The following is a 17,289-nucleotide window of genomic DNA, read 5'->3' as shown; positions in this document are numbered from 1 at the left end:
TGTGGGGAGGAGGGGAAGCAGATGGAGATGTGAGAAGACGAGATGATAGGGAAAAATAATGGTGTAATGAATGGGCCAAATGTCCTCCTCGTATATCACAGATTGGAGCTCTCACAGGGTACTGGACCATGGAAACAAAGGGGAACCTTTCCCTCTGTCCGATGGAAAGATCATCTGGGCCCAGAATTCACTGCCCTTGTGCCGCAACCTGTTCCATTGCCAGAGTGGTTAGCGTGACGCTATTACAGCTCAGGGCGTTGGCATTCGGAGTTTGATCCTTTGTACAGAATCTCTGCCTGTCCTCCCCATGAAATGTGTGCATTTTGTCCAAGTCCTCGGCTTCCTCCTACAGTCCAAAGGCATACCGGCCAGGTGAATCGGTTATTGTAAATCACCCCATGATTAGGTTAGAGTTAAATAGGGTTGTCGGGGGGTTTTGAGCGATGCAGCTCAAAGGGCCAGAAGGGCCTATTCCGTGTGGTATTTCTAAATAAAAAAGCGGGCAGAGGGTGCAGTCACTCACAGGGAGCCCATCAGCACTGGGAACACCTCAGGGCTTTCCCGGACAGTTGATGAGGCTCTGCACGCCCCCTCCCCCACCCCAGACCAAGTCACTAATGGGGGGCATTGAATACTTGTGAAGGTCTTTGCATTCACATTCAGGAGACGTGAAAGAAATATAAAATTCAAATCAGAGGACTCTGGGGCTCTCTGCAACTCAGGAAACATCTGCGGAGAGATTACATTTCAGCCTCATTCTCAACTGCTACTCCGAGTCCAAAGAACTGACTTGCATAAGAATAAAATGTGCCAGTGGTGGAACTGCTTTGGCCAAGAACTGGAGGTGGGGGTGGGGAAGGGTTCATCAGTCACAGAATTCGAGCTACTCAGAAAACAGAAAGGACATGGAAAAGATACTTCAGCATCTTCTTACTGTTAGAAGCAGTCAAATTTCCTTGGTCTGTAAGGCTGTTATAGCTGGGGCTGGTAATGGGGACAAGCCCCCACTACCTATTAAATGCTCCCAATGGCATGTGCCTCAAATAGCCTCTGACCACCAAGGCCAGGTCCTGGCCTTCACATGTGGCTTAGCTACTCAGCCCAGCAGAACCGTTTCTCCTCACAGGAAAAGTGGCAAAGGTGGGTTACCAGTACCTTAAAACCAGCCACTTTGGGCAGTGGTGGCTCATCAGGCATGGCTGGCAGCTCATCTAGGAGAAGGAAAACTCTGAATCTCAAACCTCCATTGTCTTACTCATGGAGAAGGCTTCAGGAGTAAACCCTGAGGAAAAATTCAAACCTGGAGTAGTCCCTAAGGCAGCCCTACATTCAGTTCAACACTGATCGGCAACTCTTGTGACACTGCTGGTGCCAAACTGTATCAGTTTCTGCTGTTCCTTAGGACTCATCAGCTGCATGGACAATGGCTTGCTGTCCAAACCACACAGCCCAGGTTATATATGACAGCTAAGATGCAATATCTGTGGTTGATCCCAACCAACAGAGGGCCTCAATTTCCCTAGAATAACTCTGTGAATAGAAAGTAGTTAGGTATAAAGTAAATGTGTTTAATTTATATCTAATTTGTCTTCCGTTCATAGTCATACAGCAGGGAAATAATCCCTTCAGTCCATCTGGTCATTGTTGACCAAGGTGCCCGTGGAAGCTAGTCCCATTTACAGTAGTATGCAAAAGTTTGGGCACCCCTGGTCAAAATTTCTGTTACTGCGAATAGTTAAGTGAGTAGAAGATGAACTGATCTCCAAAAGTCATAAAGTTAAAGATGAAACATTCTTTTCAACATTTTAAGCAAGATTAGTGTACTATTTTTGTTTTGTACAATTTTAGAGTGAAAAAAAGGAAAGGAGCACCATGTAAAAGTTTGGGCACCCCAAGAGATTTGAGCTCTCAGATAACTTTTACCAAGGTCTCAGACCTTAATTAGCTTGTTAGGGCTATGGCTTGTTCATAGTCATCATTAGGAAAGGCCAGGTGAAAAGAAAACCTTTCCTGCGTCCTCACCACAAAATTCCGCGTCAGAAGTTTGCAGAGGAACATCTAAACAAGCTTGATGCATTTTGGAAACAAGTCCTGTGGACTGATGAAGTTAAAATAGAACTTTTTGGCCACAATAAGCGAAGGTGTGTTTGGAGAAAAAAGGGTGCAGAATTTCATGAAAAGAACAGCTCTCCAACTGTTAAGCACGGGGGTGGATCGATCATGCTTTGGGCTTGTGTTGCAGCCAGTGGCACGAGGAACATTTCACTGGTAGAGGGAAGAATGAATTCAATTAAATACCAGCAAATTCTGGAAGCAAGCATCACACTATCTGTAAAAAAGCTGAAGATGAAAAGAGGATGGCTTCTACAACTGGATGATGATCCTAAACACACCTTAAAATCCACAATGGATTACCTCAAGAGGCACAAACTGAAGGTTTTGCCATGGCCCTCGCAGTCCCCGGATCTAAACATCATCAAAAATCTGTGGATAGACCTCAAAAGAGCAGTGCACGCAAGTCGGCCCAAGAATCTCAGAACTAGAAGCCTTTTGCAAGGAAGAACGGGCGAAAATCCCCCAAACAAGAGTTGAAAAACTCTTAAGAGAAAGCATTTACAAGCTGTGATAAAAAGGGTGTTACTAAGTACTGAACATGCAGGGTGCCCAAATTTTTGCTTTGGGCCCTTTTCCTTTTTTGTTATTTTGAAACTGTAAAAGAAGGAAATAAAAAAGTAATCTTGCTTAAAATATTAAAGAAATGTGTCATTTTTAACTTTATACCTTTTGGAAATCAGGTCATCTTTTACTCGCTTGGCTGTTCACAGTAAGAGAAATTTTGACCAGGGGTGCCCAAACTTTTGCATGCCACTGTAGGATGCAATATCTGTGGTTGATCACAAACAACAGAGGGCCTCAATTTCCCTAGAATAATGCTGTGAACAGAGAGTGGTTAGGTATAAAGTAAATGTGTTTAATTTATATCTAATTTGCCTTCCATTCATAGAGTCATACAGCAGGAAAGTAGGCCTTTCAGCCCATCTGGTCATTGTAGACTAAGGTGCTCGTGGAAGCTAGTCCCATCTACCGGCATTTGGCCAATATCTCTCTAAACCTTTCCAATCCATATACCATATGCCTTTTCAAAGTTGATACTGTACCTGCCTCGACCACTTTTTCCTGTAGCTCATCCCACATTGTGGCACCGTAGGGTAGAGGTTAGTATAACACCTTACAGCACCAGCGATAGTGGTTCAATTCCCATCATGGTCTGTAAGGACTTTGCATGGATTTCCTCTGGGTGGTCTGGTTTCCTCCAACATTTGAAAGGCTCGTAGGATAGGGATAGTAAGTTATGAGCATGCTATATTTGCTCCAGACTGTGCTGGTTGTCGGTGCAAACCATGCATTTGTTTCGCTGTTTCAATGTATACGCAGTTTGAGGGTGCGCTGGGGGCAGCTCGCAAGTGTCACCATGCTCCTGGCGGACTTTTAAAGGGGGTGGCTAGTGTGGAGGCAAGGTGAGGAGAATAAAATAGAGTCGGATAGGATTAGTGTCAAGAAGGAAACTGGTTGATGATTGCCACAGACTTGTTAGGCCGATGGTGTGACACTATATCTGCATCTATTGTAGATTTCCTGCAATTGACTATAGTTGTTGACCTAAATATAATTGCAAACAAAACATTTTTTAAATAATTCATCTATCCACAGGATGTGGGCATTGCTGGCATTACTGGCCTTTTCTAATCCCCAGCATCCTTTATTGAAATTCAGAGGGTAGTTAAAGAGGGCTATTAAAACAAAAACCTCACACCACCTTAACAGTATCTTCCCCCAGGCAGTTAATTTGACTAACCCGGGGGTCGGCAACCTGCGGCTCCCGAGCCATTTGTGGCTCTTTCACCTCTGTGCTGCGGCTCCTTGTGGCTTTGGGAAATAATTGGTCAGTATTTAATTAAAATGTATTTTATGTTAGTTTGTTAGCTTTTGAAATGTAATTCTAAATTTGAAGATTATGGTGATCTTGTACAATCTAAGTGTGGCGACATCCGAAACGGCTCACAATTAGCCAGCATTCCGGCTAAGGGAGATAGCCTACGGGGGTTTGTGAGTACGCGTCTTTTGCAGCATCTGCGTCCATGGGGGCTGGGTTGAGAGAGGCTTAAAAGCAAGGCTGTTTAGTTCGAATAAAGCTATCTTTGACTGCAGTTTACTGACACCGCTACAACGTGTTTTTATCGCTGGCTGTCCAGACGGAAGGTGCTGAAACGCTTTGTCGCATGTCTGGAAGAAGTGAAAACTTTCCTGGGCAGCAAAGGGCTCACCTTTCCTGAGCTGGAACAGCCAGAGTGGCTGGAAAAGCTACACTTCATGGTAGACATGACAGCGCACCTGAACACGCTGAACACAGTTCTTCAGGGGAAAGGACGTACAGCCCTGCACATGTTGGAGGATGTTTTGGCATTCGAGCGCAAGTTGACAGTGCTTGCCAGAGATTTACAGAAAGGCACTTTGTCTCACTTCCCCAATTTGAGAGAGTTCAAACAAGGTCACGACATGATAATTTCGGAGTATTTACATTCTGCAATCATCGCAATGCAAACATCGTTTGGGAAACGCTTCTGTGAGTTCAGAGAGGAAAAAAACACATTATCCTTCCCGGTCACTCCCTTAAGCATCGATCCTTCCCTACTGAATACGACTGCATTGGCAGGTGTGAGTCAACCTGATCTTGAGATGGAACTGGCCGACATAGCCGACAAAGACATATGGGTGTCCAAGTTTAGACGCTTGACAGCAGACCTTGAAGATGTTGCCCGTCAGAAGGCCATTCTTGCTCAGAAACACAAATGGAGTGATATTGAAAACCTTCCAAAACCGGACAAACTTGTGTTCGAAACATGGAATGCTATGCCCGACATTTATGTAAACATTAAAAAGTATGCGCTTTGAGTCCTGTCGATCTTTGGATCCACATATGTAAGTGAGCAGGTGTTCTCCAACATGAACTTAATTAAAAACAAACATCGCGCATGCCTCACAGATGACAGCTTGCGATCCTGTGTAAAGATGAAGGTGACGTCATACAGCCCTGATGTGCAGACGCTGTGCGCTGAGGTCCAGGAGCAGAAATCCCATTAACCAAGTATGATAAATATTTTAATTGCCTATTATTTTATGTGTATTCATATTTTTTCATTGTTCAGTGAAATAGTCCTTTTATTTTTCAGGCTGACAGCTGGCTGATGTTATTTTTGGTTTGCTGCTGGCGGAAAATTTAAGTTCGGCGTTTTTCATAAATACAAGAAGGACTCAAATAGACATTGAGTATTTTACTTAAAAGTAACTTTCAACCCAACGTCTTTTTTTCGGAGTTCAAAATGTTTTTGTTGCATGCAGAAATGTAATTTCGTTTTCTCTGCAGGAGTTCATCAATTTCATAAATGCAACACATTATAGTTTGTTTATACATAGCATAAAGGCAAAAAAAACGTTGTATGCAGTGTTATTTCATTTTAAATGTCAAACGGGTTTTGCGGCTCCCAGTGTTTTCTTTTCTGTGGGAAACGGGTCCAAGTGGCTCTTTCAGTGGTAAAGGTTGCTGACCCCTGGACTAACCATTCTAGTTAGCCCCTCCACCCCCATCTATTACCTCAAGTCACTGTTCTGCACTGTAAACACTTTAAACCACTTTTATAATGCTGCATACATTGTAAATACATGCTGGTATTGTGTATTTATTCACATTTTATTCCATATCTGTACTTTAACTTCTAATTTTATTTTAATATCATTCTTTATAACTCAAGAACAGTGCATGTTGTACCAGCACACACAGCAAATTCTAATAGCTGTAAATATGTCTGGCAAATACAGTTGATCCTTATAAGTGAATCATTGATGTTTATTTATTTATTTTTTTACATAGAGATGTTTTAATACCAGAGGATATGCATTGAAGATGAGGGGGGGGGGGCAGGTTCAAAGGAGATACGAGGGGTAAGGTTTTTACTCAGAGAGTGGTGGATGTCTGGACTCCACTGCCTGGTATGGTGGTAGAGGTAAATACATTAGAGGCTTTTAAGAGGCATTTGGACAGGTACATGGATGAAAGGAAGATGGAGGGATATGGGTATTGTTTAGGTAGGATTAGTGCTTGGGTGTTTTGGATTTGCTTTTTAGCTGGTTGGGCAAATACCTGATCCTGTGCTGCGCTGTTCTATCTATACAACGCGGTACAGACCCTTCCGGCCCCAAGAACCGTACCACCTATTAACCCTAGCTTAATCACAGGACAATCTACAATCACCAATTGAACTACTATCTGGCACACCTTCACACTGCGGGAGGAAACCGAAGCACCCGGAGGAAACCCACGCGGTTCATGGGAAGGAAAGTACAAACTCCTTACAGAGGATGCCAGAATCGAAGTCTGAACTCCAATACCCGAGTTGTAATAGTGCCGCGCTAACGAAAACTGTAAACATACCCAGTCCGGAAATTAACCAGTTCCATTTGTCCAGCTGCTGTCTGTTAATGTGCAAATCTATATTGTTGTCTTCTGGGAGTTCAAATAAGGTTGATGTACATAGATTTACCCAAGAAAGGATCCACTTGATACAAATGTAGTATATATTTGACTATATCTAACATCTCAATAGGAATCAATTATACAAGTATACTGTAGGTATCATGTGATTTGAGATTGTGAATGAAAATTGATATTCAATAACAAAATGATGGCTCTGGTATTGAATGAGTGTTAACTGTATACATGAGAATTACAGGTAGATATTTGTAGTTTACAACACAAGCATGCACTCAGCAGCCACGTTATTAAGTCCAGGTGGGAAAACGGTATGGTCTTCGCTGCTGTAGCCCATCCACTCAAGGTTGGACATGTTGTTCAGTGACTAATTAATCTACTTACTGATGCATTTTGGACTGTGGGAGGAAACCAGAGCACCCGGAGGAAACTCGTACAGTCCCAGGGAGAGTGTACAAACTCCTTACAAATGGCGCTGGAGTTGATCTCCAACTCTGACACCCTAAGCTGTAATAGCGGCGTGCTAACCGCTACACTACCTTGGCACCTAAATGGGCTAGGCTACGCTCACAGCAGATTTCCTTGTCTGAATCAGATTGGTTTTTAAATGACAGTTTGGAAAATTCATACATACCATTACTGACACAAAACTCTTCAGTAACCAGATTATTGGTACTTAACTATTTAAACAGATTTCCCAACAGCTTTTATGGAATTTGAAGCCACTGGGTCAATTACCCCAGCTTCTCAGTACGAGTGAATTGTCAGTGTGCTCCTGCCTTTGTAACCTAGGCTGGGGTTTGTCTGACATTGCTTGGTATTCTTGTGTCTCAACAGCATTCAGTGACCCTCCACAGCAGTGTCTGTTCCCATTCTGGTGCAGTTACATGGCCCACGCCCTCTGCTTCTTCCTCTTCACCATCTCCTTCACCGTGTCACTTTGGATCGGGGTTTCCTTCACCCCCCAGGTCGCTCTCATGTGGCTCATCTCAGGAATCTTCAGCGTCCTCTCCTCGTTCTTCCTCCTGGAACCTTTGAAGGTAGGTTTGTCGAAGTTTGAGTCTAAGCTTATTGAGATCATAAAAAGCAACGTGCTTGTAAAAAGCTTGGTCCTTGCGATAGACCCTGTGACTTTTAAAAGTGAGAGAATGAGGGGGTTGGGTATAAGTAAGAGGGTGTAACCAATTACAAGGGGCAGAATGAAGCTGAAAGACGGAGTGCTCTCTTTTACTGTTTCACTCCACATTCAGTGTCCCCTTTATTGGGTACCTTCTGTACCTAATAAAGTGGCCACTGAATGTATTTCTGACTGTCTGTGGTCTTCTACTGCTGTAGCCCGCCCACTTTAAGATTCGATGTATTGAGCATTCAGAGATGCTCTTCTGCACACCACAGTTGTAATGTGTGGTGATTTATGTTACTGTCACCTTTCTGACAGTTTGAACCAGCCTGGCCATTCTCCCCTGACCTCTCTCGTTAACAAGGTGATTTTGCCCACAGAGTGAGTGTTGGTGCCAGATGGGGTGGTTTGAGTATCTCAGAAGCTGCTGAACTCCTGGGAATTTCATGCATGTCAGTCTGTAGAGTTTACAGAGAGTGATGGGAAGAACAAAGCACACCTAGTGACCAATAATTCTGTGGGCCAAAATGCCTTGAGAGAGGTCAAAGGTGAATGTCCAGACTGGCTCAACCTGACAGGAAGGGGGCAGTAACTGAAATAACCATGCATTAAAACAGTGGTGTGCAGAAGAGCATCTCTGAATGTACAATACATTGAAACTTGAAGTGGATGGGCTCCAACATCAGAAGACCAGGAATGCATACTCAGTACAGGAGGGAGGTAATAAAGTGGCCATTGAATGTAAATTCAGAGGCAGAATATAACAAGTGCTGGTGACAATCAGAGGGTTCAGCAGCCCCAACTGAGGATGACTTTCTGGGCATAATAGCAGTGATCCACAGTAAATGGCTCTAATGTTCTGTTTGCATTACAGGTTCTGCTTGAAGCACTTTATTTCACACTGGTCGCCAGGCGTGTCCACCCGGACGAAAACGACAACCTTGTGGAGAGGCCACGCGTGGAACAGGTCTCGGAGAGAATCAGGAAGGTCTGGCCCCCCCAAGGGTACGGCCTTCTGCAGGCTAGAGAGGAGGCCAAGAAGGTCCAGATCCTTCACAGGATGCTGAAGGTATGGTCTGTCCTTAATCGGGAAACTCCAACTAATACAGGGTCTCTGCTGGCGATCAATTAAGAGATCAAGAGAGATCGTCCATACTCATTTTAAAAATATACAGAACTATGCAAATGTTCTTAGCATGGTGCCTAGCACAGTACTCCATTTGTCAACGGGGAGCAGAGTGCGAGTTTGTAAATCTGGCAAGAGCAAAGGATGTTGGGAATGGTGAGGCTGAAGTGCCGTGGGGCAGGTGGCAGAGAAGGAGCGCAATTTGCAGGAGAGAGGTGCATGTTTAGACATACCTGGCCCTTAAGACACCCAGCAAGGTAATTTGATTTCAAACATTGTCTTTCTAGTGCTTCCTGTTCCTTCCCCTCTCCCTTTCCCTTTTCCCAACCATGACTTCCCCTCTCCCTGCCCCTTTCCCAATCTCAGTCCACAACAGAGACCCATATCAGAATCAGGTTTATCATCACTCACATATGTCATGAAAATTTGCTTTTTGGCAGCAGCGGTACAGTGCAATATGTAAAATTACTACAGTACTGTGCAAAGAAACTTGGGCACCCTAGCCATATATATGTGCCTTTTGCACAATACTGTACTTTATTCATATAAATGTATGCAGGAAATGCAATGCATCCAGCACACTTCTCCCTTTGGATGTATGGGTTGGGAATGGGAGACTAGAGCACAGAAGATTGTGGGGGGACAATAGAGTTAGACAAATTACAGGGTAAATGCAAGCAGGCCTTGTTCCACTCTGGTTAGGTGAGATTAGAACTAGAGGTCATAGGTTAAGGGTGAATGGTGAAATATTTGAGAGGAGGCTGAGGGGGAATTTCTTCACTCAGAGGGTGCGAGTGTGGAACAAGCTGCCAGCAGAAGTGGAGGAAGCAGGTTTGAATCCAAAGTGAAAGAGAAATTTGGAAAGGTAGATGGGTACAGAGAGCTATGGTCCAGGTGGTAACTAATAAAGTGGCCACTGTAGAAATAAGTTCTACCGCAGTTTAGCCCCTTTGAATCTTTTATCTATCATTCTGTTTGCAGAGAGGTGGGAGGCTTTGCATGGAGCATAACAAGAATGGGTTAAACACTGTCTTTGTACTAAACTGATTTATTTTTGTCACTTGCTGGGATATAGTGAAAAATGTTATTTTTGCATTCCATCCATATCGCTAATTTCATCAAAATGGTCATGCAAAGGAATGCAGTGTAAAGAGATGGTGCAGTACAGGTAGACTAGTAAGGCATAAGGCCATATAAAGGTAGATTATGAGGTCAAGAGTATATCTTATTATAGTAGTCTGATAACAACTATAGTTCTGGTAAGATGGCAGCGCGCTCAGATGCAGCGGCCACTCCAATCAAAGGTGTACTTATTCATCTTGTATGGTTTTTTTTACGATCACAATTCACTGTTGGATACAAAGAACATCAAGTAGTGCAGGACAAATCCCGTCAGCAAGTCGTTTAATGGTGATGGAGCTGGGTTTATTGCACATTGTTGTGTATGGTTGTCTGTACTTGCCATATATCGTTGGATGGTGCAAAGTGCAAATAATTCTCGTGGACATTTTTATTGTGATCACAGGACCCTGTTGAGCATTGGTAATGTAGAATACTACAAGACTGGTTCACTGGTGAGACTGACAGTGGCGGCAGGGGGGAGCTACATTGTTTTGGTTGTGACAAGGACTAGGCCAAGACCACAGGTTTGCTCGTGCAGCTGACCTAAAGAGGAGGTGCCATTGCAGTGCCGTAGAACCCCTGCAGGGTGCGCTAGAATCTGTATGTAAAGGGGGTTTCTTTTTTTTTCTTTGTTACTGTTGGGAAAGGGTTTCCTTTTGTTAACTTGCAGGAATGCTAATTTACTGATAACGAGAATGGTATTCCTTTGTAAACCAAATGGGGATTAATGTTCTTTCTTCTGAGTCTGTAAGCTTTTGTTGACGGGCTTTTGGGCAGATCGGCGCGAGGGGGTCGAGAGAGAGGACGCAATGCTGTAAGCTGGGCGAGGATCGGACCCCAAAGGGGGGTCCGAGGCCGGGAGATTCTCCGAGGGGGGGGGGATGAAGCTAGATGTGCTTGGTTGACCACTCGGAGGGTCCTGAGCTGCGAGTCGAGGAGTTCGGAGGGGATCGAATGGTGGCCAGAAGACTTCAGTAATTGAGCTCCAACGGTTGTGCACGAAGTGGTTTGGACTTTGATAAGTTTGGCGCCTTTTCTTTAATTTTCTCTTCATATATACTGTATCGTTATTAATCACTTAGTTATAGTAACCTTTATAAATTGTACTCATTTAATCGCATATGGTGTACTGTCTGTTTTTGGGCGAGGCGGGGACATCACACAGCATCCACACCAGCTGATTACCCAGTTTGGCGGGGCCGAAGGCTGCTCCCCCTAGACAAGAACGAGCTGAGCTAGCCTGAGGCGACTCAGGGAGTTACATGTACTTGGGTTGGGTGCTGGTCCCTCCTGTTGGTGCTGCCCTCCAGTGTTCACTTGTTGGTAGAAAAATTACCACCAATTCTACAGTCATGCCACTCAGGGACGTGGGCTTTTTTTTGTTCTTTGTGATTGTATTTTTTCGATTTGTACTATGTGCTATTTGCAGTGTGCCATGTGCCGTTGGTAACGTGTTTCAGAGGAACATGGTTTCATTTGGCTATATCCATGTAGGGTTGACTGGCAATTAAACCTGAACTTGAACTTGTTCAGTGGCGTTATATCAGTGGGATAGACGCTGTCCTGGAACCTGGTGGTACAAGCTTTCAGGCTTTAGTATCTTCTACCTGATGGGAGTGGAGGGGATGAAGAAGGAGTGTCTGTAATGGGTAGGATCTTTAATTATGTTGGCTGCTTTAACGAGCCAATGAGAAGTATGGCGGAGTCCACATAAGGGAGGCTGGTTTTAGTGATTTTCTGCGCTGTGTCCTCAACTTGCCGTGGTTTCTTGTGGTTATGGGCAGAGCAGTTGCCAACCAAGCCATGATCCATCCATATGTAATTATTGTCACAATGAGGACAGTCTCGGGTTTGAGGAGCAACACATTATATTCCATCTGGGTGGCCTCAAACCTGATGGCACGAGCATCAGTTTCTCCAGCTTCCAAGTATTTACCCACTTTCCCTTCCCTCATTTTCAATTCCTCATTCTGGGCCCCCCGTCACATGTTTTCTTCTCTTCATCTACCTATTTGGTTATAACTTCATGCAACCACAATGCCGAAAAGCAGCCTCAGGTTGGGGGGGGGCGCCCTTTCAAAACAGAGATGCAGAGAAATTTCTTTAGCCAAAGCGTGGTTAATTTGTGGAGTTTGTTGCCACAGGCAGTTCCAGAGGCCAGGTCTTTGGGTGCATTTAAGGCAGAGATTGATAGGCTGTTGATTGGACATGGCATCAAAGGTTACAGGGTGAAGGCTGGGTACTGGGGTTGAGGAGGAGATAGAATAAAAAATCAGCCATGATTGAATGGTGGAGCAGACTCGAGTGGCCAGATGGCCTAGTTCTGTTCCTATGTTTTATGACCTACTGATCTTATGGACCTGAGAACCGAACTGGGATGCATGGAAATTGAACTTACCCCCCACCCTCCTGCATCTCCTTGTTTGAACTGCAGACTTTTTGTATTTACCAAAACATGACAAGTTGATTAAACTGCAAGTAATAAAGATGTTCTAGTACCCAGAGGAGAAATTAAATATGAATTCTGATAAACTGCCTCTGTATTTCACTCTTTCAGCTAACTGCCTGGCGTCTTTTTCAGTATGTTCTGTTATTTTTGTTTCAAAATTTCTAGCAATTAGGGTATTTTTAACAAAAATGCAATCTCTGAATCAGCTCAAGCCTTATATAATTGCTAGTAAAATGAAATATGCTTCACTTAAGCTATCACTGAAGGAAGAATGTATTTTTCCAAAGCCACAGACCAGGGTTTGCATATTGCTTGGTCTAAGATGTAGTTGTTTAATTTTCCAACAGTAGCCAAAATAAATACTGAAATGGGGGTAGGGGATAGGGGAGAGAACTTGGCAGGAGTAGATGATTCTGCAGTGATTCATAGTTTGCTTTAGTGAGTTTTTCCAATTTCAAAGCCAGCAGTAATCGGCAGCTGATCCATCAACAGAACCATCAAGGTAGCCAGGCCAAGCGCACTACTGGTCACAGCTTCAGTTCATTATGCTTATTCAGTCCTTAAAGATCAAAGCTTTATTTGTCACATGTACGTCGAAACATTGAAACATACAGTGAGAGGTGGTGTTTCTGTCAAATTAAATCAGCGAGGGTTGTGTTGAGCAGCCTCCAAGTGCCTCCAGAGTTCTAGCATCAACACAGCACGCCCAGGACTCCCTAATCCCAACGCAAGCAGTACGCCTTTTGGATGTGGGAGGAAGCCGAAGCACCTGGTCGTGGGGAGAATGTACAAACTCCCTACGGGATGTGGTGGGAGTTGAACCCCCGATCGGTGATCACCAGCACTGTAATAGTGTTACGCTCACCACCACAATGCCGCCATGCCACTCCTTTTTACCGTAGTTGGGTGGCACAACCTTCTAACAACATTTCTACGGTAGCATAATGGTTAGCACAGCACCAGCGACACTGGTTCAGTTCCTGCCGCTGTCTGTAAGGAGTTTGTACGATCTCCCCGTGACCGCGTCGATTTCTTCCGGGGGCTCTGGCTTCCTCCCACTGTCTAAAGCTTTACCGGCTGGTAGGTTAATTAGTCACTGTAAATTGTCCCGTGTTTAGATTACCGTTAAATCGGGGGTTGCTAGTCAGTGCGGCTCGAAGGGCCGAAACTGCCTATTCCGTGCTGTATCTCAGTCAACCAATAAATAAAACACGTAATCAGAAGCTCCCCAGTGTGAGATAGATTGTATTTATGCTGGGGTAATTTTTCAGCTGGATCTGACCCCAAATTCTAAACACTGTTACTTTTAATAATAAGATGAAAATATTTATTTTATTTAAGCTAAGAAAAACGTGCAATACAAAAGATTGAGGTAATGGGTGGGGGAGGTAGTTAGTTTTCCCACATCCCTCTCTGTCTATTATCTTAGTCAAAGTGCTGGAGGAACTCAGCAAGTCAGGCAGCAACTATGGAAAGGAATAAACTGTCAATGTTTCGAGCTGTGACCCTTCATCTCGTCTCGACCCAAAATGTTGACTGTTAATTCCTTTTAATAGTTGCTGACTGACCTGCTGATTTCCTTCAGCATTTTGTCTGTGTGTTACACTGGATTTCCAGCATCTGTAGAAACTCGTGTGTTTACCACCTCAGTCACTGCACTCTAAACATTTTAAACCACTTTTTATAATCTGTTTACATTGTCAATACGTGCTGGTAATTATGCACATTTTATTCCATATCCATACTTTAACTTCTAAGTTTATTTTTTTATAGAATTCTTTATTCTTATAATTGTTGAATGTTGACTTTGTGGCATGTCGGCCAACACGCACAGCAAATTCCTAACACATGTAAATGTATATACGAATAAAGTTGATCCTGAATCCATAACATTGTATATACAGTACCTGATCCAAATTTCAACTCTCCCATAAGGGACCTGAGAGGGAACTTTTTCATGCTGATGGTGCTGAGTGCCTAGAACAAGTTGCCAGAGGAAGTGGTTGAGGCAGGTACAATGGTATCATTTAAGAGGCACTTGGATAGGTACATGGAGAGGAGGGGCCTGGAGGGATTTGAGCCAAACATAGGAAATTGGGACTGTCTGGGTGGGCATGGGTTGGGCCAAAAGGGCTAGCATCTGCACCGTTTTACTCTGTCAGAAGGTCTGCCTACAAAAGTTCAGAATTTAATTAGAGTGAAAGGTGAACGCTCGTTATTTCAATATTTTTTTCTATATATTTTAAATTGTAGATCTATTTATAGGAATAGTAACTGGTACTTGGGTCCATAAGCCTTCGTCAATTATTTTAGATCTCCATGCTCCTCCAGCTCTGGCTGTCAAAGTCAAAATAAATTTATTGTCTAAGTACTTTGGTGGTATTCTGCTGCTGTAGCCCAACCTCTTCAAGGTTCAACATATTGAGTGTTCAGAGATGATCTCCTGCACACCACTATATTAATGTGTGGTTATTTGAGTTACCGTCCGTTTGAACCAATCTGGCTATTCTCCTCTGATCTCTTTCATTAACAAGGCATTTTTAACAACAGAACGTCTGCTCACTGCATGCATTTTGGTTTTCGCGCTACTCTCTGTAATTTATTCAGGATCTTATTATGATTATTAAGTAGTTTCCTAGTATAATAAATTGGATTCCTGACCTCACAATCTATATCTTTATGACCTTGCACCTTATTGTCCACCTGCACTGTGATTTCTCTGCAGCTGTTACACTTCATTCTGTATTATGTTACTGTTTTACCTTGTGCTGCCTCAGTGCACGGTGCAATGATCTGACCTGTATGAACAGTATGCAAGGAAAGCTTTTCACTGTGACAATAATCAACCGATTCCAAATCCATTTCCAATGTAGACCAAAAACCATAAGAGAAGGGAGCAGAAATAGGCAATTCAGCCCATCGAGTCTATTCTGCCATTCAACCATGGCTAAATTATATTCCCTGTTAGCCCAATCTCCTACCTTATTCCTGTATCCTTTGACTCCCTTAGTAATCAAGATCCTATCAATATCCACTTTAAATACACTTAATGACTTGGCCTCCACACCTGTCTGTGGCAATGAATTCCTACAGATTTATTGGCCCTCTGGCTGAAGAACTTCCTACTCATCTTTTATCTAAGACCGTCAGACCATAAGACACAGGAGCAGAATTAGGCCATCTGGCCCATTGAGTCCGCTCTGCCATTCAATCATGGCTGATCCTTTTTTTCTATCTCCTCATCCCCAGTTCCTGACCTCCTCTCCATAACCTTTGATGCGATGTCCATTCAAGAACCTATCAATCTCTACCCAACGATCTGGTCTCCACAGCTGCATGTGGCAACAAATTCCACGAAGTCACCAGTGTTTGACTAAAGAAATTTCTCCACATCTCTGTTTTGAAAGGGCGCCCCTCTATCCTGAGGCTGTGCCCTCTTGTTCTAGACTCTCCCACCATGGGAAACATCCTTTCCACATCTACTCTGTCTAGGCCTTGCAACATTCAAAAGGTTTCAATGAGATCCCCCCTCATCCTTCTGAATTCCAACAAGTACAGACTCAGAGCCATCAAACGTACCTCATATGATAACCCTTTCATTCCTGGAATCATCCTTGTGAACCTCCTCTGGATTCTCTCTAATGCAAGCACAGCTTTTCTAAGATGAGGGGCCCAAAACTGTTCACAATGCTCAAAGTGAGGTCTCACCAGTGCCTTATAAAGCCTCAGCATCACATCCTTGCTCTTGTATTCTAGACCTCTTGAAATGAATGTTAACATGGCATTTGCCTTCCTCATCACCGACTCGATCTGCAAGTTAACCTTCAGGGTGTTCTGCACAAAGACTCCCACATCCCTCTGCATCTCAGATTCCTGGAATTTCTCCCCAGTTCGAAAATATTTTGCACACTTATTTCTACTACCAAAGTGCATGACCATGCATTTTCCAACATTGTATTTAATTTGCCACTTTCTTGTCCATTCTCTTAATCTGTCTAAGTCCTTTTGCATCTTATATGTTTCTTCAACACTACCTGCCCCTCCGCAATATTTGTATCATGCCCAAACTTGGCAACAAAGCCATCTATTCCATCATCTAGGTCATTTACATACAGCATAAAAAGAAGTGGTCGCAACACTGACCCCTGCGGATCACCACTAGTTACTGGCAGCCAACCAGGAAAGGTTTCTTTTATTCCAACTTGCTGCCTCCTACCAATCAACCAATGCTCTAACCATGTTAGTAACTTTCCTGTAATACCATGGGCTCTTAATTTGGTAAGCAGCCTTATGTGGCATCTTGTCAAAGGCCTTACGAAAGTCCAAATATACAACATCCACTGCATTTCCTTTATCTGTCCTACTTGTATTCTCCTCGAATCAGGTTCATCAGGCAGGATTTTCCCTGAGGGAAACCATGCTGACTTTGTACTATCTTGTTGTGTGTCACCAAGTACTCCATCCTTACCAATTGACACTAACATCTTCCCAGCCACTGAGGTCAGGCTAACTGATGTATAATTTCCTCGCTGCTGCCTTCCTCCTTTCTTAAAGAGTGAAGTGACATTTGCAATTTCCAGTCTTCTGGAACAATACCAGGGTCCAATTATTTCTGAAAGATAATTTCTCATGCCACCTCAGTCTCTAATGCTACCTCTTTCAGAATCCTAGGGTGCAGTTCTTCTGGTCTGGGTAACTTAAGTGCCTCTAGGTCTTCCAATTTTTAGAGCCCCTTCTCTCATGTAACAGTGACTGCACCCACTTCTCTTCCTTCACACATTACAACATCAGGCATACTGCTAGTGCCTTCCACAGTGAAGACTGACACAAAATACTCATTTAGTTCATCAGCCATCTCCTTGTCACCCGTTATTATTTCTCCTGCCTCATTTTCTAGTGGATATATTTCCTATATCCACTCTCAT

General features: G+C 43.6%; 1 protein-coding gene across 2 annotated transcripts in view; it reads left to right on the top strand.

Moving 5' to 3' along the window:
• The window catches only part of pkd1a (polycystic kidney disease 1a), a 272,402-nt gene that overhangs the window by 218,620 nt on the left and 36,493 nt on the right, over window positions 1–17,289 (top strand). For both annotated transcript variants that reach the window (XM_059979055.1, XM_059979056.1), the window contains exons 37-38: window positions 7,385–7,587; window positions 8,542–8,736. In XM_059979055.1, coding sequence (XP_059835038.1) covers window positions 7,385–7,587; window positions 8,542–8,736 — 398 coding nt within the window. The remainder of the gene's footprint in view (window positions 1–7,384; window positions 7,588–8,541; window positions 8,737–17,289) is intronic.

The sequence above is a fragment of the Hypanus sabinus genome, chromosome 9 (genome assembly GCF_030144855.1).
Source record: "Hypanus sabinus isolate sHypSab1 chromosome 9, sHypSab1.hap1, whole genome shotgun sequence".
Taxonomy (NCBI): Eukaryota; Metazoa; Chordata; class Chondrichthyes; order Myliobatiformes; family Dasyatidae; genus Hypanus; species Hypanus sabinus.
The sequence above is the reverse complement of the archived record's forward strand: the minus strand, read 5'-3'. Positions and strand labels throughout refer to the sequence as shown.